The sequence below is a fragment of the Mixophyes fleayi genome, chromosome 11, assembly GCF_038048845.1.
Source record: "Mixophyes fleayi isolate aMixFle1 chromosome 11, aMixFle1.hap1, whole genome shotgun sequence".
In the NCBI taxonomy this organism is placed as follows: domain Eukaryota; kingdom Metazoa; phylum Chordata; class Amphibia; order Anura; family Limnodynastidae; genus Mixophyes; species Mixophyes fleayi.
The window spans coordinates 65,416,319-65,441,313 of record NC_134412.1 but is presented as its reverse complement, the minus strand read 5'-3'; the positions used below and the strand labels follow the sequence as shown (position 1 = coordinate 65,441,313).

Genomic DNA, 24,995 nt, shown 5'->3' with positions numbered 1-24,995 from the left:
ATCCACAAATTCCAGGATGGGTGAGGAGTTTGATCCTGGAGAAGATGGCTTTCTTACTCTGCATCAAAGCTGTGGAGTTTCCAACATCATGCAATAACACCTATGAAAAATCTCTGCAGATGGAGAATGGCAGTACAGGTGAGTTTCAAATGATAGCTTACAAAAGAATGTTCAGGGTGGATCTTCTTGAATCCTTCTATTTAGACATTTAAATATAAATGACAATAGCATTGAAATGTCATTGGTTACCACTACTGCAAAGTCTAGCAATAGGACAGATGGTTTCTGTAGACATCAAATACAACAATGACCTACAAACTATAAGAAGTTACTGCACACTAACAAAAATTATAAATTAAAAGAAGAACATTAAAGCTGGGTACACACTACACTGTTTTCGTCCAATAATCGGCTCAAACAGCCGACATACGACCACTCATTCAAAAGTCGGGTCAGTGTGTGCAGTGACACAATGGTCGAAAGTCTGCCCAAATGGACGATTATCGCCTCATTTGGTTGGTCGTACCGTTTGATATTTTCGTTCCAATCTCATTTCCGCTGTGTAGTGTGTATAAACTTCCGACCGATCCACAACAGTGAGTACGAAATTAAAGTCATTGCTCGCGACAACATGGCTGTAAAAAATCGCTAGAGGGACGTCCGCTCTTCCCTTTATCGTCCTAAACAAGGCTAGTGTGTATGCAGTAAATGGACCGAGCGATCGGACCATCGATCGCATTGTAAAATCGCTCGGCATAAAAAGTTGGTCGTAATTTCTGTAGTGTGTACCCAGCTTAAATCAAAACAAAGTTATCTAATATGGAATAACCTAGCACTGTTTATCTGTCATATAAACATTGCACCAATTGTGAAAAAAACATGTCCAAAGTGATCATAATAAATTAATACTTACATTCAGGTATAATGGATTCCCACTTTACTCCATCAATGATTGCGGTATTCAAACATAAGATAAGAATAAAAATGCAAAGAAACGAAAATAGTGTAATATTGTCAATACTGTGCACAATATAATAATATATATTATTTCACAACGATTTCACTAGTGTTCAGAGGATCTAGTCCCCCTTATGTGAATGCACTCACAATGTGAATGTTATTATAGGCATCTTCATATAATAATAGGGTCTCCCAATGTAGTTCAAGCCCCTTTAGTATTTCACTTACAGAAATAATTCTTTAAAGCGGACCTCTAAACAGTTTCTTTAGAAATTGCATCCAATACGTTCCTTTTCCAGATTCTAAAGAGGTATTTTTTCACCCATATAGATATCATATTAATATGTGAAAAAAAACAAAAAAAAAACCTCAGGTGTAGTATGAAAAATTAGAACAGGCAATTTATTAAAACATGACTAAAATTCCAATCTCATAAAAACATATTAGTGATTCTAGGTACTCCTACTAGACATATGTAACCATAATCACAGGACAAAAGATCTTTAATAGTCCGTACCGACTGGATCCGGTTACAAAGTCAGATGTTCACAATGTAGGAGAATATCAGGAATCCTTTCAGCTTGACACAGCTCTTACAACGCGTTTCGACCCAATGTTCTTTTTCAAGGTGAGTGTGTACAAGTGAAGTTCCAAGTAATACATACATAGCACAACCTAAACTCAAAACATAATTTATTATGATCACTTTGAACACGTTTTTTTGCACAATTTGTGTGATGTTTATTTGAGAGATAACAAGCACTAGGTTATTCCATATTAGATAACTTTGTTTCACTTTTCAACAATTGGTGTGTATCCTATTTTGGTTCTATGTAGCTTCAGTGGATAGTGAAGCACTTTTTCAGAATTCTTTTCTTTCTTTTTCACTTGATTTATTAAATCAAAACAGAATACGTAATCAAAAATATTCATTTCTTTTTTGCCTAATGACATACACTTGAAAAGGTCTATTATAGTCTATTTTACAACATACAGTAAAACAATAATCTTCTGATATGTCACACCAGTTATGATATGTTAACCAGTCTGGTATTCATATTTTGTCCTGTCTCTAGATTCAGCATTTATTGTCATCTTTAGAGTGGAAATGATAACACAATTATGAGGTTTGGCTGAATTACTTAAAACACTGAATCACTGATATAATAGAAACCAATATTTTTTAAAATAAATAAAAGTCACTTGACAGTTCCAGGAAGAAGTGATTGACTTATGAAATACACCAGTTTTACAAAGAGGGGGATGAGAGCACACTTCACTTTTGGTGACTTCTTTGGTCAGCATTTCTTAAGCAGAATGCTTTCATTGATGAAGTCATTATGGTTCATATGGGCAAACTCATATAGTTATATACATGAAAAATGTATGTTTGGAACGCTTGGGAGACTGCCGATTAAGGAGCCAAGCTTTTTTTGCTTTTCAGGCATAACAACATGGAGAAGAGTGAAACATAAGCTGCTTAAATAATAGGACACAACCAGTGCAGTTGAACAATGTCAGCAAACACAGTGAGAGATATAATGGGTATCATCTGAAAACTTTCCCAGTCAGTCCCATTAGACACAACAGACACCTGAATGTTCCCAATCAGATGTTTATTGGGATAGTTAGTGATTTTGTGCCAAATAGACGATGTGGTTTGGAGTCAATTAAGTCTAAAATATACTAATTGCCATCAAAATGACAATAATATATTTTATTATAGAAATCTGCAAGATGTTTATGCAGTCTTGGCAGCCCGAGTGCTCTTCTTCTTCACCACAACTGGTTTCTGGTTCCTCAAGATAGCACTAGCACGACGCAGTGCTGCCATACGGAGGTCCCTCCTGTAATTATTCTTGCAGATAATGTGGCGCAGGCTGCTTAGGGTGGCAAACACACACACACACACACACAACCACACACACTAAGTTACATTTTTTCAGAAGCAAAATAACCTACCTGTATTATTTGTGGACTGTGGGAGGGAACAGGACACCTAGAGGAAACCCCCACAAACACAGTAAGAACCTACAAACTCCAATATTAACATCTTAAGAGTATTTTTTTTAGAGAGTACTACAATTCTCTACCTGCGAAATCTGTATGCTTATTAATGATTTGTTTTATATATTTTCATGAAATACTCTTTACCCTACCTTCAATTCACTTGAGTTTTATATTCTTCTAGAAGCAACAGAACAACACATGCTGTAAGTGAATACTTGTGTATGGATATTGTTTGGGGTGAGACCCAACCAAGGGAAATCTTAATTGTTATCCACACATTTACAGTTGTTTAGTCTCAAGGGAGGTTGATATAAGGTTACTGTCATATTTAGCTCATATAATGTCCAGGCACTCAATTCAAAATTGTTAATGAAATTATTTGTCCAATGGGCCGTGTTCAGTCTCTGGACTATTTTTCATCTGCCGTGGCTACACTGTGCCAACAGTTTCACTTCTGCTTTCTAGTATAAATTAGCTCTGAGGAGTAGTGAAACAACTTTGACTGATAAAAAAAATATTTATATCTAGTATTAAACTTCTCATAATCATTTCTACATTATAAGCCTTCAATTATGGACTTTCCACAGACACAGTGAGTGATTGCATTAAAGAAGATTCAAAGGACAACAAAGAGTCGGCAGAAGTGGCTTTGCCAGTGACAGAGAAATTTAAGTTGCTGACCAGTATCCTAAAGGAGATTGTGTCCATCAAGGATCAAGTGAAGAACATTACTGATCAGAGTATCACCAAAGAATGGCTCCAGGTTGGATACATTCTTGACATGTTCCTCTTCCGGGCTTATCTTTTTGTAGTAATTGTGTATGCCATTTCTTTGCTGATGGCATGGTCCAAGAGGTTTAAAATTTGAAAATACGTATTGATTCACATATAATAGTAGCAGTCTCATTCCTTCTTTCTGTGTCATGATAAGGTACATTATTTTTTTTTTCCTTTACTTTGTCAGGTAATGCTAGAATTTCCATATTTTTAAATAGCTTAATATATTTTAAAATGAATAGGTTAGTCTTATTTGTCTGTGGGTGAGTGCACTATATCTGTAGCTTAGCAAGCTGCTCTTTTTATCATTCGATGGTGTCTGTCAGTTACATCAATAATCTAAGTATTAGGCACTTCCATGAAAATTTCTGACAAGAAATGACTTCCATTGAAATTTCAAAAATCTTACAAGATAAAGGGGTATATTGACTAAACTGTTGGTTTGAAATAGTGGAGATGTTGCCTGTAGCAACCAATCAGATTCTACTTCTCATTTATTTAGTACATTCTATAAAATGACAGCTAGAATCTGATTGGTTTCTATAGGCAACATGTCCACTTTTTCAAACCAACAGTTTAGTAAATATACCCCAAAATGTTAAAAGCATATTTGTCAATGTTATCTGGAGCACATTTCAGTTTAACAATATATGTCTTAACTTCATTAATCAGGTATAGCATCATCACAAGGTTATTAATTATATGTAACTTCTAAAGCATGGATTGCTGCCCATCTATTATTCTGGACCCTTTCTCCAGTCTGATCCGTGCATATTTAGATACAAAATTAAATATCTGCTTTCCTGGGGGGGGGGGGGGGGGGTATTTTTGCTTTTTATTTAATTATCTTAATTTTATCTCTGTTACAATGAAAATACTGCATAATGGACAAAGACACATAAGGAAAAGAGAATATAGATAGTAGGTTGAAGACAGGAGTGTGTGTGCTTCTCAGCAATGTGTAGCTCCTTAAGAATTTGGATTGAGACAGAAATCGAAGACACTAAAACCATTTAGACCTGAAGAAAGCAGATCTGTCCTTCACAGAGAAAGAAATCCCATACATTTCCATGGTATTTTTGACCAAATGGAGCCAGTCTTTCAGAATCAAGACATTTTTGATATTTTGAATAGCTAGAGGGACTTCCTCCTTTGGTGAAATGATGGGCAGTGTTCTGAATTAATACTGACTCATGTCAAATCCAGAGACACTACTACCATACGTGAAAAGATCTAATTGGCCCACATCATCTGCATACATTCTATATTCTAGAGTAACGTTTCTCAGCTCAAGTCCTTGAATAGCATTTCAGTCCGCAAAAACAGATTGGATATTTACTTAACCTGGCAACTAGTTTACCTATGCATGACTAATGAAATCCTCAAAACATAACCTGTTGGGGGTTATTGAGGACCAGAGTTGAGAATCCCTGCTCTAAGATATATGAATTTAAGATAAACTGGTATCTTGTGCAGTATGTTTTGAATTGGAGACTGTGATTTTATAATTAATGGGAAATTTGTGCACAAGTAAATAGAAATGTCCCACAAATTGGCTGAGGATGAAACATTAAAGTTGGATTTACATTTGTTTACTAATGGTTATGATCAGATATTGGTATGCGCCCCTAGTTCCACCAAAAGAACTGACTTAACCCTTGTCAACAAAGTAAATAGCAAATAAAATGGATTAAGGCCAGGTGGTAATTCTTCTAGTCAATTAGATGAAGATTATCTTCAATCAGACTAAAAAAAAAAATATGCATTCAAAATAAGGTCAACAGGGTATGGTGTATTAGACTGTACTAGCAAGGAAACTAAAAAAGACTATTCTGGTTTATTTTTGTAATTTCTTGTTCCATGTTTGTCCATGTGCAGCTGATCCAATAGACAATATGCTTTAGAAGTCAAAACAAATTCATGTTAAGGACCCCTTCCCTTGTGGCCCTTTAATCAACACGGGGATATAAGGGGCACAATAAAAGCACACTATTTTTTGTACTGCCGTTTTTTCTTGATTATAGCCTTATGAGAATGTATTTTAATTGTATGAATAAAATTTGAACATGCATATGCAGAAATATGAGTATCATTGATATGTGTCCAATCACAGATCCTATAATATGGTTCTTCATTAATGCAATTGACATTCAACTTTCCATGTCAGATACCTTTTGAGTAGGTTCACATGTCAGTGATAAAGGTACAGTCCCACCCAGTTGCCATAGACGTGATAATTAATGGCAGTTGTCACATTGACATTTACAATAAAGCTAAGGTATATCTCTTTCTTCAGCTGAACATTATACATAAATTGCATATACTTTTAATGGGGTATTCCAGATTTTGGAAACCATGTTCAAATGATTGAATAAATGGGCTATTGAAATAAAAAAATAATTAAAACATTTGGCAGCATGACCCCTCCAATTTTCTCAACAAGCTCCAGTGCAAGTATGAGCCTGGCACTGTAAAGTGCGAGGCATTTCCTGGCACTTCAGGGCTGTGGGTACTGGAGTAATTAGGAATATTGTCACCCTGGGAAAGGCAACTTTCTCACATCAGTAGTCCCATTATGAAGGGATCACTAATACACCTACCTATTATATAAAAAAATATATAAATATGTAAATAAAGAAAGAAATACACATTTGTAAGTATAAACTTTAACTAAATAAAACACCCCTGATCCAATTCTTTACCACTTTATAATGAAAAAAAATAATCCAATGGAAATTCTTGCAATCTTTATATTTTTACATATTTAATCCAAAGAGAAATGTCCTTAATTTTTACTGCATGGCAGGGCTGATTTTACTTTCATCCAAAGGAAAAAAAAATGTAATCCATTGGGAAATGCCCTTTATTTTAACACTAAGACAATTCCAAGGCAGAACTGTTTCTTTTAATCCAAAGAAGAATCTAAGTAAAATGATCTTTTAATCCACTGGATATAACAATTAAACAATGAAGAAATAGCATGCTTTAATGGTACTCCCGTTAACCAATTACAAGTGGTTGTCTAATGCAAGCCATGATACAATTGGCTGGCGGTGAAGGGAAAGTCCCAGTAACTCCCTGCTTTGATCCCACATCAATAGAAACCAATTGAATCTTTATAGATGTGGGGGGAAACAATTACCACTACTCTGCCACTCCATTCATGTTTATGGCATATTCATTTCAATGAGGTTTCTACATGTAACAAACAACCCCACTGAAATGAATGGACAATAGTAATGAATAGATCATAGGCATGAATAGCAAAAATATAGCACAATACTGGATAAACTTTCCCACTACCACACAACACAAATGCAGGTATTTACGTAAATTGATATGGACACATAGAATAGAATAGGTTTCACTTTTACATGAATTTGCAGGCATTGGATGGAAGTTCGCTGCAGTGTTTGCATACTCCTGGGTATCTGGCCATGTGCAGATACAAAAACACTCTATTTAAATATAGTCTATAAGTATTCAACTCGCTTCTAAGGCAGTGCTCACTTTTATCACTATCAGGCCTGTATCTGGAATGCCATTAACTATTCCATATTCCTGACCTGAACCTAGTCCCCTAGATGTTTATCACTTTAGATCTGGATTAAACATGGAGAGCTTGGGAATATCATCATCATCATCATCATCATCATTTATTTATATAGCGCCACTAATTCCGCAGCGCTGTACAGAGAACTCATTCACATCAGTCCCTGCCCCATTGGAGCTTACAGTCTAAATTCCCTAATATAGGCACACACTCACACACATAGACATATACATACAGACAGACAGGTAGAGACTAGGGTCAATTTTTTGATAGCAGCCAATTAACCTACCAGTATGTTTTTGGAGTGTGGGAGGAAACCGGAGCACCCGGAGGAAACCCACGCAAACACAGGGAGAACATACAAACTCCACACAGATAAGGCCATGGTCGGGAATCGAACTCATGACCCCAGTGCTGCGAAGCACAAGTGCTAACCACTAGGTCCCCCTTCACATATAAAAACACAGTATTAAAGTAAATTATGTGGTTGTCTAACTCGATCACTGAGGTTTCAAAGTATAAAAAATATTTATTAAGATGCGAGTGAATCTCACACTCAAAACAGATTTTACGAGAATAATCAGATGCAGGAAAAAGGTAAAATGAACAGGACAAAATATCACCAAGACTAGCATGGATAGCTAGTCTAGCACAGGACCGTCTCTGGGATACTCTGCCATCCAACAGGCCTGAGTAGTACAATATACACACAGGGATATGGTCATAAACTACATTATTGCAACATCAGGTTTCAGGTACACAGGCCAGTCTCCTATAAGTCGGGGTTAGGACTTTTCAAGAACACGGTGGTTAATTGGTGGATAAAGTCTCTCTTTGTTGGAATCAGGAGCCTCCTGAATGCAATGTGTTTAGCCTCAGGTTCCCACACTGTATCAGGCAGGTTATATGTCACAAGGGTAAGAGTTTACAACCTAAGGGAGAAGGCTTTTTTATAATTCCAATATTTCTAGTACATACAAGGACAATGGTCATTGCTACAATGTTGAATTTATAAAAGTGAGAGGCAATAAACAATGTTTGACATCCCAGGATAATGTTGAATCTGGACAAAGACTCAGTAAATTAATTCTGGTACAGCTTAAGTATATCATCATCATCATCATCATTTATTTATATAGCGCCACTAATTCCGCAGCGCTGTACAGAGAACTCATTCACATCAGTGGTGAATTAGTGGTGCTATATAAATAAATGATGATGATGATCCCTACCAGTATATCTAATGTCTAAAATTATTGCATTGGTATTGATTGTTATACCCCATTCATACCGCACCAAAAACCCGGGATTTTCCAGGGCAAGCCCAGATGCCCCAGGTCGAGGTGCAGTAGGAACGGTCACAGATCTAATTCCCGGATCATCAGACCCGGGAATTAGACCCTCGTCTTTTGGTAGGGGAATTGATGCTACCCGGTTTTTTCAACCTGGGTCTCACCAGTCACAATGTTAAAGTAAAAAAAAAAACATCCCAAGACAAGCCAATCAGAGCTCCTCTTGTGATGTTGCCATGGAGACCCGGGCAGATCCGTGTTCAGTATGAACGCAGTCTTCCCGGGATTTTGATTCCGGGGAGCCTCTGCCCCTCGGCAATATCCCAGGTTCATATACCCGGGATATTGCCTGGGCGGCAGTATGAAAGCAGTATTATTGAGTCAATCCCCTTCACTAGGAGAGCAACTGTTATTGTCCTCAGACCTCTTTAATGAATAGAAGCACAACCATTCGCAATGCCCATGCATATCCTATTATACAGTGAGTCTCTATGGGCATATGATAGAACACTTATATTAATACAAGCGATCTGATGACACTTCGCCACTACAAAGCAATTACACGTGACCGCATTTGCGGTAACATGCACTGCTAGTTTCGGCTAATTGAGATTGCATTGCACACAGGTAAAACAATTTATAAGCAAATCAGATTCATTTATTTGACCAATATTTTAATTTATCAACATCATACAGCTATACTCTCCTGATTAAAACAACTATTTAGCAAAGGAAGTTAAAATCATGTTTTCCTAATTAAGCAACTAAGGTGAAGTAGTTGATACTACCCCCTGCACATTTTTTTACCTTTGTCATGTGTTCAGCTTCCTGCCAGCTTCCAAGAGAAATGTCATAGGTATTGTCATCATTCAAAAACTAGCTTGCATCTAGCAAGGAACTGCCCAATCTGTCCAGCTTCCGCCAGCCCGTCCCTAAAAGAGAAGGAAAATTATGCACTCCCGACAAATGACACTATATTCATATGCTAATTCATGCACTTCCTAAGTAAAAATCGGAGCAATTTTTTGAAATTTAAACTGCATGCCTTCATTTTTTCATCTTTATAAATTACCTTTCAGGGCTTACTTAGTTAACGCATTTTTTCTTATAATTAAAAAAGGCAAAATAAAACACATGGTCAAAAATTAAATCCCTCCAACTCACACACACATGCTGTAGGTTTCTACGTTTAATTATACCTCTATAAGCACTAGAAATTACAGAACACTCTTACATGCAGCCCCACAGATAAACCACTAACTCTGGGAGAGTGAAAGAAAACATTATTCTAGTTTTCACTATTTCTGCAAATTTTTTCCTTGTTAAAGAAAATAAATATTTATTCCAGTTAAAAGAAAGAAAGCTCACTCAATCTGGATAATAACAACATAAACTTATCTTTGGTATATTAAATAGTCCTGATCCTAACTAACATATAGCAAAATTGTGAACCCTTGTGTGGTCACAAAGGTCTAACACAACCCTGGACATTGATTAGTTAAATGCCCTTGGTGTAATCCCTTGGTTAATTTTTACCTAGAAACAGCTGTGACATCTTTTTTTTTTCATTTAGGACTGAATATATGTTTTGATTAGTGACACATATTTTTCATTTGTTACGTATTGATCTTGACGCTATCTGGCAGAGTTATCTGTTCATATGTTTATGATAACGAAGAGGAAATATGATTGAATAGATCATTTACACTTTCACTCCTTTGCCATTAAGTTTATGTTACATTTGTGTTCACAAAGCAATTGACACTTAGTGGTGGGTTATTTAGCGGATCTGTTAAGACGTGTGTTGTCTACGGAGTCGGAACTGGTCAAAAAAGGAAGTTGCATGAGTAGCTGTCACATAATCCTCATTGGGACTCATTAGCATAAGCAGAGACTCCCTCCTCTATGGGTTGTTGTGGTACAAGACAAACAAACTTAAAATAGTGGTAAATGCACAACTTCTATTATACCCCAGTAATTAAATAGTTAATAATCAGTCATGAATTTGCCTTACTATTAGCAGTCTAACTCAGTCAGTATACTTATAGACCCATGTGAGGGATTTGAGTGTGAAAAATTGCGGTGAGCAATTCCAAAAGGTTTGCTAGGTAAAAAAAAAAGCTGCCCCGACATTCACTGGGAAATTCCAGAATCTGTTTTAGAGCCCCTTGACTGACATATATCAAATATATTCTTTTGGGATCTGCTTCTTTTGAAGTCTAAAACAATTGGTATACTGGAAATTGGGATCCAAGTAAAAAGCTGTTTAGCACAACTGAGTTACTATACCATATCAAAAATCAATTCTATGTTTAATTCATTCTAGCTAGTTTCAACAAAAATATGTATGTGCAGCATTATATTTGTGTACAAAGCAGAATATTAAGGGTATATTTATTAAGCCCCCCCCCCCCCAATTAGTAGAGTAGTCTTACCACTTGCCAAACCAGTCCTTGGACCCTCTGTGCACGCCAGCTCTGGCAGGCGAACTGGAACTGGAAGCATTGCAGATGGCTTCGGTAACAATGGATAAGCCCTGAATCCTGGGAAAAATCTTCTTTTTCACTGGAAATAGACCCCTAAGCTTGGAAGCATTTATGTTGGTTGTTCGTTGATTTTTGTATTTGTTAATATGGAAAAAATATGTATAATATATATGTTTTTCCTATTTTCTAGTGATTCCAAGAATATCAGAGTTAATCATTCCTTTAAAGTTTTGATGCAGTTATTTCTATATTATATGCTCTATGGAAAGCCCTATGACAGAATGGTTAATAAGAAATGCATAGGACAGTACTAAAAACAAGAGGGAGGGGCTAAACAATATGTCAGAAATATCTTAAATGTCAGGGATATATCACTGAGTAAAAAAAAGAGGAGCGGTCACCAGAATAGATATATATAGGGACAGTTCTGCAGACAGCATAGAAGAATCAGAGGAAGGAAGGTGTAATTAGCACTAAAGAAAGACAAAGTGGTAGCAGCAGAGGAAGGTAAAACAAGAAAAGCATAAGGTTAATTATTAAATGGAACTAGAAAGCAACATAAGTTTTTAAATTATATGACGGAAAGAAGAAGTGAACAACGATAGTATCAAATAATTGTGAAAAGTAACCAACACATCCAACACAATATTTTACCATAATAATTGTGAATTCCCTAAGGAAGATAAGAAGTCTTTACTCAGATACAGAATAGCATCATTTATTGGTAGAACTATTCAGAGAAAAAGTCCACAATAGATTTTGCTTGTGAAAACTCTGGAATATTCAGCAACAATGGCAGGTGCCTGGATTGTGTACATCCTGCTTCCACTCATAGCATATACAGGTGAGTTCATTTATCCAAATATATATATACACCTTGCAAGTGCTTTTATGTTTTTATTGACTTATTCTTAAACAAAAACGGGAAAATAACATTCTTACATTTTGTGAACTTACACTCTCTAAAATGCAACCTAGTTTGCGTGTTACCTTATGAAACTTTCTTATCAAATCAGAGAAAGTAGCTGTCATTTACTATATTAGATAATTCATACCATTATTCACATGGACTTTCTGGACAGAGCATATTGTTCAGATCTCCTATCAGATACCCACATGTGCTACTTATGTATTACTAGGTATGAAGATCAAGAGCAGATCTTTTGTTATTATTATTATTATTATGATTTTTATTTATTTGTATAATGACAGCATATTTGACAGCATTTTACAATTTTGAATATACGTAGTAATTAAACAAGACTGTTTATTAAAGACAGCCAAAGAGGTAAAAGGGCACAACATATAAGAAAATAAGTATTATACATGAGATTAAGTAACACAGATTGCATATTGGTCCAACCAGATTGTAATGTAAAAAATGCTTAGTGGGGCTAAATAATCCAGCCGCACAGCAGTGCTGATATGAGGGCCTGTAGGTTATTTTAGTATAGAAACAATTGAAATGTAATTTTTGCAGGAACTTTGTAAATGGTTGGTATTTTAGTAGAATATTTCCCAAGGAGGTGGTTTGGGAATTAGATGAAAGTTCACTTAGGGGATGACCAGTAAGAGTTTTTGTAGTGTTTTGTGTGAAATACATACCTATTCTGGAGATTTTTAGATGCATGCAACGAGATTTGGAGATAGATTACATTTGTTGGCTTGTCAACAGAAATAGAGATGTTGAGATTTCCATTTATCTAAGGGAAAGATTAATAGGTCACTGTTTGAGAGATTGAGTTTAAGGTGGTGGGAGAACATCCTAGATCAAATGGTAATGCAGATCAAGACCTTAGGTAAAAGCTGGAGAGGATAGATATATTTGGAAGCCAACTGCATAGATACTGAAACCCATTGAAGCTTATTATATTTCCAAGAGAAGTAGTATAGATGGAGAAGAGCAGAGGGCCTAGGACTGAGCCTTGTGGTACTCCAACTGATGGTGAACGTGGATCTAGAAAATCAAACACTGAAGGAAAGGTTTGACAGATAGGATGAGAACCAGTATAGGCTAGTGTTGAAGACCAAGCATCATTATTTTTTTTCGATGGAATAGATCTGTTTGCCAATACAGAAACATACAAGTCAAATTGCTATAATTAACTTTAAAAAATGCAGATATTCTGTTACTATGTTGTTGATGTGCATTCTTTAAAAGAGATAAGGGTCTTTCCAGGGAACATGGTACCGATTATTTATGGATACCCATTGAGATTAGTAGAAAGGAGGCTACCGGTACTACACTTTTTATTACCGATTGTTACAAAGTACAAAATTTATATTTTTGGATACTTTGTTTTTCTCAGGAAGGAAGATGTGTAGACGCTTCACCAGTAAATGTATACATTAAATTAACTTGAAAGAATATTTCTGATTTTTCTCATTTCCACAATATTTATAACATATGGATTTAGATTTAGCATCTAAGTACTTGATAAATTTATGCTTTGGTTTTGGCTTTAGTAAGTAAGGAGTCTTCACCCTATAAATCAAGGGCTCACCACCAGCGATAGTAGTGCTATCGCTATCTGTAGACCCCACTGGCAGTAAGATTCAATGGGGCTCGACAGCTATAGCTTCCCCAGGGGAAGTCTATGGGCCTCAGTCATTAATGAAAGTAAAGCAAAAAAAGGAGTGAATGTTCCCTGGGACAAACCATGATACAGTGCAAGGGGAACAAATTTGTTTATTATTTTGCACATAAGTTAAAAACTGGCTGTTCTTTCATCTAGCACACAAATACTTGATAGCTTTATTTTTATACTGAAATTTAAAGTTGATCTAGATCATGGTCTATCCCAACTATAAATCCCCACATTTTAAATTTACCTCCCCCTCCAATGCAACATGGTTTTGCCAAGGTGCAAAGTTTCTCCTTTTTCATGCTTTGCTCTCCTCAATGACTCAGGCTCTATATCACTAGATGCCTGATAGATTGAGATAATAGGCGGTTTTCTATCAGAGTGATAGAAAATCAGTCTTTTTGCTGCATTTTAACCAGGGCCGGATTAAGGGATTGGAGGCCCCTGGCCTAAGGGGGCCTCCATTCCCCCGTGAGGCCCCCCCCCCCCGGCACTTAGCTCCTTCTCCGGCACGCTGCACACTCTTTACTGAGGAGATCTCTTGAGAGTGAGACTCACGAGATCTCCTCAGTAAGGAGACTACAGCAGTGAAGGACCGCAGTGAAAGTGCTCAGCAGCACTGATCGCGCCGGGGGCGCCCCGCCCCGACCAATCAATACTGCTGCTGAGCACTTTCAAGGGCCCCCTGGATGCCATAGGCCCCTGGGCTGTAGCCCAGTTAGCCCTATGGTTAATCCGGCCCTGATTTTAACAAATAGACCCCTAAGCAACTATACAAATACGAATAGCCAAAATTGGAGTTATGAGAAACAGCATGAATGTGTTTAATAATAAATGCCCATGTGTTTAAACTTACTGAGTTATAGAGCATTCACATTTTAATTTTGCTTTTGGAGCCAAAGAGTCTCCTGGATTAAAGACCAATAAATCAACCACAGTGGGACTTTTAGAACACTTGATGGACGGATATAACAAGGGTGTGAGACCGGTGAAGAATTGGAGAAAACCCACCACAGTGTATATAGAGATATCCATATATACCATTCTTGGAGTGGTAAGTTAATTCCTTTTTACTTTTTCTATTGTAGACAAGCCAACAGCTCATATGTAACTGATCAAACTCTAGTGTAGCCCACCTGTGTGTCAGTCCTGTTTCTTGATCTGTCTTGTGAAATTGTTATTTTGCGGCCTCTAAGTCCTATTTCTCAGGCTGTATTTCCATTCTATGTCTCAATCAATGTGTGTCTATTCTTATATTTCTGTACATATGTGTACCTGTTTGGTTGTTTGTGCAGTTCTATAACAAACCTATATATTGAAAAAATATCACTTTCTCTTGATCCTATATAAAACAGGCATATGCAAATTGTGGCTCTCCAGCTGCTGTGGAACTAAAAATACCAGTATAGTCATTGGTGACTTGTAATTCCACAGCACCTGAAGTCCATAAGTTGCCTACTTATAAATAACGCACCCTTTGATAAGGATGAGCGGGCTCGGATTTTCTAAATCCGAATACCCCCGAACAGTGCGGATCAGAGCCTGATCCGAGCACTGTTCGGGTATTCCCGCCGATCGCAAAACTCAAAACGAGGCTTTTCGTCATAATCCTGCCGTCGGATCTCACGAGATTCGGATTCTTTATATTCCCCGCTTGCCGCCGCCATCTTCACTCGGGCATTGATCAGGGAAAAGGGAGGGTGTGTTAGTGGCGTCCTCTGTCCTGCTCATTCCTGTGGTTCTGTCCTGGTTAGTCCAGTGGCGGTGCCCTGAGCTCTGTCCTGCTCAGTCCAGTGGTGCTGTCCTGTACTTTGTCCTGCTCAGTCCAGTGGTGGTGTCCTGTGCTTTGTCCTGCTCAGTCCAGTGGTGCTGTCCTGTGCTCTGTCCTGCTCAGTCCAGTGGTGGTGCTGCCATTATTCCAGTGGTGCTGTCCTGTGTCCAGTACAGTGGTACTGCTATAGAATGTTCACTGATCCTGCAGTATAAATCCATTGGTACTGCAATATAATAACTACGTTCACTGATCCTGCAGTATAAGTCCATTGGTACTGCAATATAATAACTACGTTCACTGATCCTGCAGTATAAGTCAATTGGTACTGCAATATAATAACTACGTTCACTGATCCTGCAGTATAAGTCCATTGGTACTGCAATATAACTACGTTCACTGATCCTGCAGTATAAGTCCAGTGGTACTGCAATATAATAACTACGTTCACTGATCCTGCAGTATAAGTCCATTGGTACTGCAATATAATAACTACGTTCACTGATCCTGCAGTATAAATCCATTGGTACTGCAATATAACTACGTTCACTGATCCTGCAGTATAAGTCCAGTGGTACTGCAATATAATAACTACGTTCACTGATCCTGCAGTATAAGTCCATTGGTACTGCAATATAATAACTACGTTCACTGATCCTGCAGTATAAGTCCATTGGTACTGCAATATAATAACTACGTTCACTGATCCTGCAGTATAAGTCCATCGGTACTGCAATATAACTACGTTCACTGATCCTGCAGTATAAATCCAGTGGTACTGCTATATAACTAAGTTCACTGATCCTGCAGTATAAGTCCAGTGGTACTGCTATATAACTAAGTTCACTGATCCTGCAGTATAAGTCCAGTGGTACTGCTATATAACTAAGTTCACTGATCCTGCAGTATAAGTCCAGTGGTACTGCTATATAACTAAGTTCACTGATCCTGCAGTATAAGTCCAGTGGTACTGCAATATAACTAAGTTCACTAATCCTGCAGTATAAGTCCAGTGGTACTGCTATATAACTAAGTTCACTAGTTTTTCAAACTGCCATCCTGTCTGCCACTGCAGTGCCACTCCTAGATGGGCTACGCGTTTGTGCCGCCCACTTGTGTCGCTTAGCTTAGTCATCCAGCTACCTCGGTGCAACCTTTTGGCCTAAAAACAATATTGTGAGGTGTGAGGTGTTCAGAATAGACTGGAAATTAGTGAAAATTAATGTTAGTGAGGTTAATAATAGCGTAGAAGTGAAAGCAAACAAAAAAACAGGATTTTAGTAGTTTTTATGCTTTTTTAAAAAAAAAATCAGAACCCAAAACCCAAAACCTTGAGGGGGGTGTTTTGGCAAAACCCATTAGAACCCAAAACTTTAAGGTAATCAGAACCTAAAACATGAAAAGTGTCCGGTGCACATCCCTACCCTTTGATACATGGGTTAGATTTATGTACTGCATACTGCATTATAACTTATCATAACCTGGGAGTTCCATTAAATTTACACACAAAATATACCCTGCTTTATTAATGACACATCTACATACACTTATGTGTGTGTACACATCTATGTATTGTACATAAAATATGATGTGTGTATAACAATTTGAGCAATCAATTATTATTTTTATTTCATTTCAATATGTTTGTGGTATTGCTATATTATTGTGTATTATAAAGAAATATACACAGTCATTTTAATACCACAATAATATAATCTATAACAAGCTATATATGTAACTAGGAAATTAGATGTAATTATATCTAGGGAAAAAAATATGTATTTTAATCCTTTTTTGCCATAGACTGGAGTTTCTATATTCTTCCCCAGGGCCATAAATCGCCATCATCCTAGCTTTGTTGCTATATACAGGTTTTTTAAGCCTGAGTTGGGCTGGGGCTTTTGACTTTGCATCCTTCACAAAAGGGAAAGGGTGCCGTTCCTCCCCATCCATTGGAGTCTTTAGACCCCTTTTGCTAAAGCTAGTGGGCCTCTTGATGTCCTCAACCACTTAAATCTAATGACCCATAGGAGGCAAGTGTCTTCAGGTCCAACTCGATCGCAAGACTTGGATACGCCCCTTTATCCCTAAAGTTGGCGGAAGGTTTTCTAAGGGATTTTCAGCTCCCCCAGATTGGGTACAAGTGTAAAGCAAAATATTTCTGACTTATACCACAAGTTATTATTGTATATATAGTCATATAGAGTCACCACCTGCCCTCAAATCTCCCTCTCTGTCAATAATACCACAATTTCCTCAGCCTCCCAAGTCCGCTGCCTTAGTGTCACACTTGACTCTGTGCTCTGCTTAATTCCTCACATCCAGACTATCTCCCAGTCCTGTCGACTCCACCTTAAAAACATTGGCAGAATACGCCCTTTTCTTACTCAACATGCTACCAAAACTCTTATCCATTTTCTCATCATCTCCCGTCTTGAATATTGCAACTTCCTGTTATCTGGTATTCCTGACACCCATATATCCACACTTCAATCCATCCTAAATGCTGCTGCAAGACTGATCTTCCTCTGTCACTGCTCCACATCTGCTTCACCACTTTTCAAATCCCTACACTGGCTCCCTATGTCCTACAGAATCAAATTCAAATGAATCACCCTTATCTACAAAGCCCTCAACAACAATACCCCTGCATACATCTCAAATCTCATATCAAAATACTCTCCCTCCCGCCCTCTTAAATCTACCTCTGACCTGCACCTTATCTCATCTCTGATAGCCACCTCCCACTCCCGCCTACAAGACTTCTCCCGTGCTGCTCCTCACTTATGGAATTCCATACCACGCTCAATCAGACTTTCCCACAGCCTTCAAATCTTTAGATGCTCTTGGAAAACCCATCTCTTTTTTAGAGGTGACCTTATCCTCGATAACACTATTCACACTAATGCACCCTCACAACTATCCCAATCTCCACTCTGAGCCACACTCGCTCCTCTTGTTTCAGCTGTGCCCTCTTCCCTTTAGAATGTAAGCTCTCTAATGAGCAGGGTCCTCCATACCCTTTGTTTTCATGTCTCCATTCATTTTGTCTGCCTTGTCTGTTCTTGTTTTACGTATGTCCTGTTTTATGTATGTCCCTGTCTTCCCTAGTGTACGGCGCTGCAGAGCACTGTGGCGCCTTACAAATCTAAGATAATAATAATAATAATAATAATAATAATAATAATAATAATAATAATAGTATAAATCAGTTGCCTATTTGTATTCATGGATTAGAAAATACTCTTGTTTTATTTCATATGCATAAATAGTCAAAGTTTAAGTTTGAGAATTAGGGCAAATGTAATCAGTAAAAGGTAAAATCTCTAAGGATTTAGGTAAGTAACATGAATACATTGGATGCATTTATAATTTATCAATCTCAAAGGAACATTTTTCAAGATGCTAGTTAAAGTTACATGTGACTTCAAAAGGTTGTTCTACTGCAAATAAATCCACTTTATTCATGTTACTGTTTGTGTGTTTTGTGAGATGAGGGTTGGTAAGTGGGGAGGGTGGGGCGCAAAATACAATTTTTCCACCTTAGCCCCCATTTCATAGATCCAACACTGCATGAGCTATCTTGTTCTAAGTTGCAAACAACTGTTCTGCCCCAGTCGTTAGTTTAAAATAACACATAGAGATACATTTATGTTGTAGGGAAACTATTTAGAAACCACAGACAAAAAAGCCACGAAACTAGACCATGCATGTACTTCCTACCTCAGTTTCATGATAGGTTAGCTATTAGTCAAATGTTACAAGATAAACCAACACAAGTAGGATTACCTATTGTATGTTTATAAACAAATATGTTTCCATATAATCTGTCCTGAATTATTTGTCTTACAAAGTGCACATTGTATAGCTCTCCGTTATGTAAAAATAGATATGCAGCCATTTTCATATCCAAAATATTTAGTGGATAGATGTACCATATATTAAAATGTTTAATATCTATATATATATATATATATCTATATATATATATATATATATATATATATGTATATATATATATATATATATATATATATATATATATCTATCTATATATATATAATATGTTTATATATATATATATATATATATATATATATATATATATATATATATATATATAGCTGATGAGTCATTACAGTTGCCCATGTACCGATACAAAGGGATTGTTTAATGTCAACTTATACTAATTTTGGCCATGTCGTGCTTTCACTAGCTCAGAATATTAGACTTTCTGATCCTGTCCTCAATAAATTACATATTATCATGCACAGGTGAACTGGTTGTAATGACCAGCCTTTAAACATGTCACATAATTGACCATTCCTGTGAATTTAAGGAGATAAAATACTTTTTTTTTTATTTTATTTATTTCTGTAGAAACTGCAAGAAACAACTGTAGAAATTAGCACACTAAAGGCAAAACTACACATTTTATTTTTATAATAGACACACACATTTTTACGTGGATACTTGTGGAAAGTAAAAAGATGGGGAGCTGTGAGCTAATCTTCTCATATACTTTTTTAAATTAGCTAACAATAGGCATTATGTTTCTTTCTTAATTCATTTTCCTCCCTGAATGACTGACGAGTCTTACCAGCACGTTTTAATGCATATATAGTGGTTTCTTAGAGGAAATAGCATTTTCTTGTCACTGTTACCACACGTAATTCTGTGTATTGGTGGGTTTAAGTGTGTAACTTATTTAAACTCTTGAAACATGTCAGCAGTGAACAATGTTGGAACTATACATTTAGGCAATATCATACTGAATAGTTTTCGCACAGTTTGGCAAATAGCTTGTAATCCTCTAGAAACATATGTCAGTATTGTGAAAAAGGAGCTTCCAACTTTGGGTATGGTCATTATTATTATTCTATGTATGTGTATATTCTACAAATAATGCACACAGTATAAATAGCCAACATCGTATCTGCTTCCTGTTCTGAAAAAGCCTGCAAAGCACACTGACCTGCAACATAGCCAAATATCAGCAAACAAATAGTCAAATCTTTGTCAGTAAGAAGAAAAAAAAAGTTTTAAAACTATGACAACATCCGAAAGTACTACATTTTACATAGTATTCACCACACCATAGTTTTTAAGTTTAAATAGGATTACAACAACCCCCTATTTTCAGTCTAAGGGCTAGATTTACTAAACTGCGCGTCTCAAAAAGTGGAGATGTTGCCTATAGCAACCAATCAGATTCTAGCTGTCATTTTGTAGAATGTACTAAATAAATGATAACTAGAATCTGATTGGTTACTATAGGCAGCATCTCCACTTTTTCAAACCCGCAGTTTAGTAAATATACCCTAAGTGTGTGTTATTCTTACTTTTTTACTTATTTAAGGTGAAGATATTTGAGTAAGAAATCTCAGCAATCAGTACGTTTTATAAAATTGTCAGTAATATATATTTTTAAGGTTTATAACCCTCACCTGCAAAACGAGATAATGAAAGTGCTTATGTATCACTAGCAATAACAAAAACTTTTCTTTGTATTTTAATAAATATATCTGGCCTAGAGGGGGACTAAGGCTATGGGTAAGTGTAGCCCCCCCCTGCACTTGCCTATGAGAAAAATGCAGCTGTCAGAGGGTACAATGATGCCTATAGCAATCATTCTTTTTTGATTCACACCTGAACACAGCTTAAAGTCAAATGCTCTCTGACTTTTACAGGCTTACATGAGTGATTATTCAGATAGAGTAAGGAAACAGCCGTTTAAATGGACTCCTAGATTAGCCACATCTTCACTGAATATGCTGGTGCGGATAGGGAGATGGAGTCTACCTCATAATATGTGCTTTCATTTTAGCCATTTTTTCCTATCATATCATATACTTTAAACTGTGCAACTATTTAGTTGGTCCATTATTTTAAACCCTATTCTTTTTTTTTTAGGATGAGAAAAATCAAATAATGAAAACTTATATTTGGTACAATCAGGTAATATTACAGATTACTTATAGTACTTTCTATTAGTTTAAAATTCAGCAATATGAATTTGTCTGCTCAGTGTATACCATTTGTGAGATTGGGGCTCCCGGCAGAAATGCACATAATGGAAAAAACATCACTTCAAAGTCATGATTTTTATCATTTTAGGAACACCCCTTTCACTAACTTACATGAAAACCATCAAAAACATAAGCCAAAGCCCAATCTGCTCAACAGTCAAGTAGCCGTAAAAATCATGTTGTTTTGGAGGTAAAATAAGGCTCTATAGACACAGATACCTAGAAGCTCCATTAAATATCTTGCCTCTTAACATACAAAATAATTATTTTGCATATGAGTATAATACAAGTGTGCCTAGTCTGCATTCAGCAAGTAATGTGCTGAACCACTCAATTTCAGCACCAACTCCACTATGGGTGTTATTTAGAGTTGGACGCAATGTGCGCCTAAGACTTACATGAAAGAGTAGGAGTGGAATGTGCCGCAGCTTGGTAGGGTATTACGAGTGGCATGCAACCCCAGTTGCGACCCACTGGTAATACCTTACCAAGCTGCGATCAGTTCCTGCAGCTAGCTAACTAGCCTCACCTTTTCAGTCTTGTTTTGCCGTGTGTTCCACCTGCATCTTGATCCGACTAAGTTAGTTTTTGCGGGTAGACGCCCATAGTATCTGAATTATTCACGGTCACGCCTACATAACTCCGTGTTCCACCCTTTCCCTCGTACTGAGATGCTAGCTGTCGCAGTGTACACTTGCGTCTAAAAAGCAGATGGACCTGCAGGAAACTGTTGCTTACTGCGCATGCCTCATCAGTAGAAATGTGCAGGATGCGCCTGAAATGGACTTTGTATCTAACTCTAAATGAGTATGAGTCATTAAGGAGAGCAAAACAAAAAAAGGAGTAAGTCTGCTCCTGGACAAACCATGATACACAGTTTGGGGTGCAAATTAGTTTATTATTTTGCACATAAGTTAAATACTGGTGTTTTTTTCATGTAGCACCACAAATACTTAATAACTTTATTTTTACACTAAAATTATATTTAATCTAGGACATGACCTATCCCAACTTTAAATCTGTCCCCACATTTTAAATTTACCTCCCCTCCAATGCAACATGGTTTTGCCCAAGTGCAATGTTACTCCTTTTTTGTGCTTTACTCTTCTTAATGATTAAGGCCCTATGTGTCTCTATTTTTGTAATTTCAGAAACAACAAAATCACATATATCATAGAGCTAATAAAATGTAATTTTGTTAGTCTTGTCCATTTGATTTGTATGGAGAACAAGAATGTGTTGTATCTATTTTGTCTTTTGTAGTCTTGGGTGGATGAGTTTCTCAAATGGGATCCAACTCAGTTTGACAACTTGACTCAGTTTTCCCTTCCTACACAGTCAATTTGGCTGCCAGATATTATGATCGAAGAAGCGTAAGTATTAGGAAAATTAACTCCTTTATCTTAAGCCTCTGGATAAATGCTGTGGCCAATGACTACAAATGGAAATAATGCAAATATATATTAGGCACTGCTTAACAATGGCAGAACATTCTGCCAAATGACATCGTTTTATTATTAATGTAGACTCTATAATTTATGGAAGACATGTGTCTCAGTTTTTCAGGACAGTGTTGGCTGATAGTCTTGCCACTAGAAATCTTTTAAAGCAAGTTAATGCACCCTCAACTTACCTCTTAACCAATTATCCCAAGTAGTAGATCCACAGGAGTACCATTTCTGCGGCCTATCACTGATGACAGTAAGTTATGGCTCTGGAGACAATCACCAACCTCTGCTTCCATGATTGTTTAAGCTAACACTCTAGAAAAGGTCAATTAGAAATCACTCTGTCCAAGGTTATTAAATGGAAACTGATTGGATGAGCCTTAGTTCTACTCCTCAGGATAAGGGAGATTAAGAAGGTAGGTGACATTTTTACATAACACACTTCTTTAATTGCAGTTTTATTTTTTTCAAGGCTTAGTGGGAACAAACTCTGCTGCATCTGGCAGCTGAAAGGAAGCAAGATGTATTCTTTTCTACTTTTATACTCCAAGCTCCATGAGGGATCCCTATATATATTATGCAATAATAAAGAAAGTCATTTTGGAGAACTATTAGTAATAAAAGCATGATGTGTGATCTTGCCATAACACACATTGCACATTGTGTTTAAAATTATATTTTTTGCTTACTGGGATGAAACAGGGTACCACTTGGATGGAGGACTTTTTATTCATCACCCGTTTCTCACAGTTTATTGTACTTTTTAACCCTTGGCCCAGTCTAACTGTATACATCAGAGCATTGGTGTATTGTGTGTATTGTTATTTCTTGCTATTAGGTACATTTTGCCCTTGCTATTACCTGCAATATTGTATGTATTAGAAATATAAAGACTTGCCATATGGTATGAAAATAACAGGACAGCAGAGGCCATATTACATAACAGGATAGAGCATTGTGTTAGCTAAGGTAATTACTATTTATATCAAATGTCCATTGTTATTAGCTGTGGCATAGTTCTAGGCTGTTAGTAATCAGAACAACGTCTGAGTGACTGTTAATATAGCTAGGTGGCAGCCCAAGTTAGTTATCTAGGTCAACAGATAATCTAGGAGATATTTAGGTTAGAACTTCCAGATTATGTGCTATTTATTTCCACAGTACTATACTGGCTAAAATAGCATTGCAAAATGTATTAATATGTATCAATATAAATGTTATTGTATAAAAATGTACCATAGACTCAGATCGTGCAACGCTATAGATATAATGTGTCAAATGTCTTTATGTTTAACGCAAGTGTGAAGTATCATTCCCTGATATAATACTGTAACTTTTTGTTAAGTGTATTCAGCCAAATAGCTTATTCAATCAAGTCATTTCATTGTATAACTGAGGTAACAGAGACAATATGCCTAACAATTAAATAGTTTAAGTTTCCACTGATAACTCTTGCTGAAAGGGGGATGATTGAGATATTTGACCCTACTCCCTGTGTATATAGCTAGTAACATAAAGAGAGGATAATGCCAATAGACTCTATTCGATCTGCGAGGTTCCTGGTTTACAAGACACCAGCACAAAAGGACTCTTGGCCAGACATTGCAGTGCCTCCAGAGGAAACCCTACCAGGACAGGGTCTATGTGAGCCAGTAGCCCAGGCTGGGGGATACAGGACTGTCTAGCAAAACAGCAGTGGTAAATTTGCAGGAAAATAAGACTATGAAGGCTACTGAGATTGAATTTCCATTGATAAAAACAGCAGCACTGAGATTTTGTACAGTCTATGTATTTAACTAGGCTTGTTAATTTTATAGAAATTTTTCATCAATTAAAACGAATTTAGTAAAGCCAACAATAAAAAATATCATTAATATCATTAAAATAAAATTTTAATGATTTTAATTTTGCTTTCTTTTATTAAACTTTAATATTTTTTTTTAACCACTATTAAACAAACCTGATTAGATGACGTGGGGCTTCCTTCAGTTTATTGTGAATAATTTATCAAAATCCTTAAGGTAAACTTTCAAAATTGATAATCATTTGTGCATATTGTACTTGTGATTATAGTTTTAATATAT

General features: G+C 36.6%; 1 protein-coding gene across 1 annotated transcript in view; it reads left to right on the top strand.

Moving 5' to 3' along the window:
* Nucleotides 1–924: 924 nt before the first annotated feature.
* The window catches only part of LOC142106627 (5-hydroxytryptamine receptor 3A-like), a 38,907-nt gene continuing 14,836 nt past the window's right edge, over nucleotides 925–24,995 (top strand). The window contains exons 1-7 of the mRNA XM_075189623.1: nucleotides 925–957; nucleotides 1,430–1,588; nucleotides 3,152–3,173; nucleotides 3,534–3,710; nucleotides 14,560–14,717; nucleotides 21,348–21,392; nucleotides 22,727–22,836. Coding sequence (XP_075045724.1) covers nucleotides 925–957; nucleotides 1,430–1,588; nucleotides 3,152–3,173; nucleotides 3,534–3,710; nucleotides 14,560–14,717; nucleotides 21,348–21,392; nucleotides 22,727–22,836 — 704 coding nt within the window. The remainder of the gene's footprint in view (nucleotides 958–1,429; nucleotides 1,589–3,151; nucleotides 3,174–3,533; nucleotides 3,711–14,559; nucleotides 14,718–21,347; nucleotides 21,393–22,726; nucleotides 22,837–24,995) is intronic.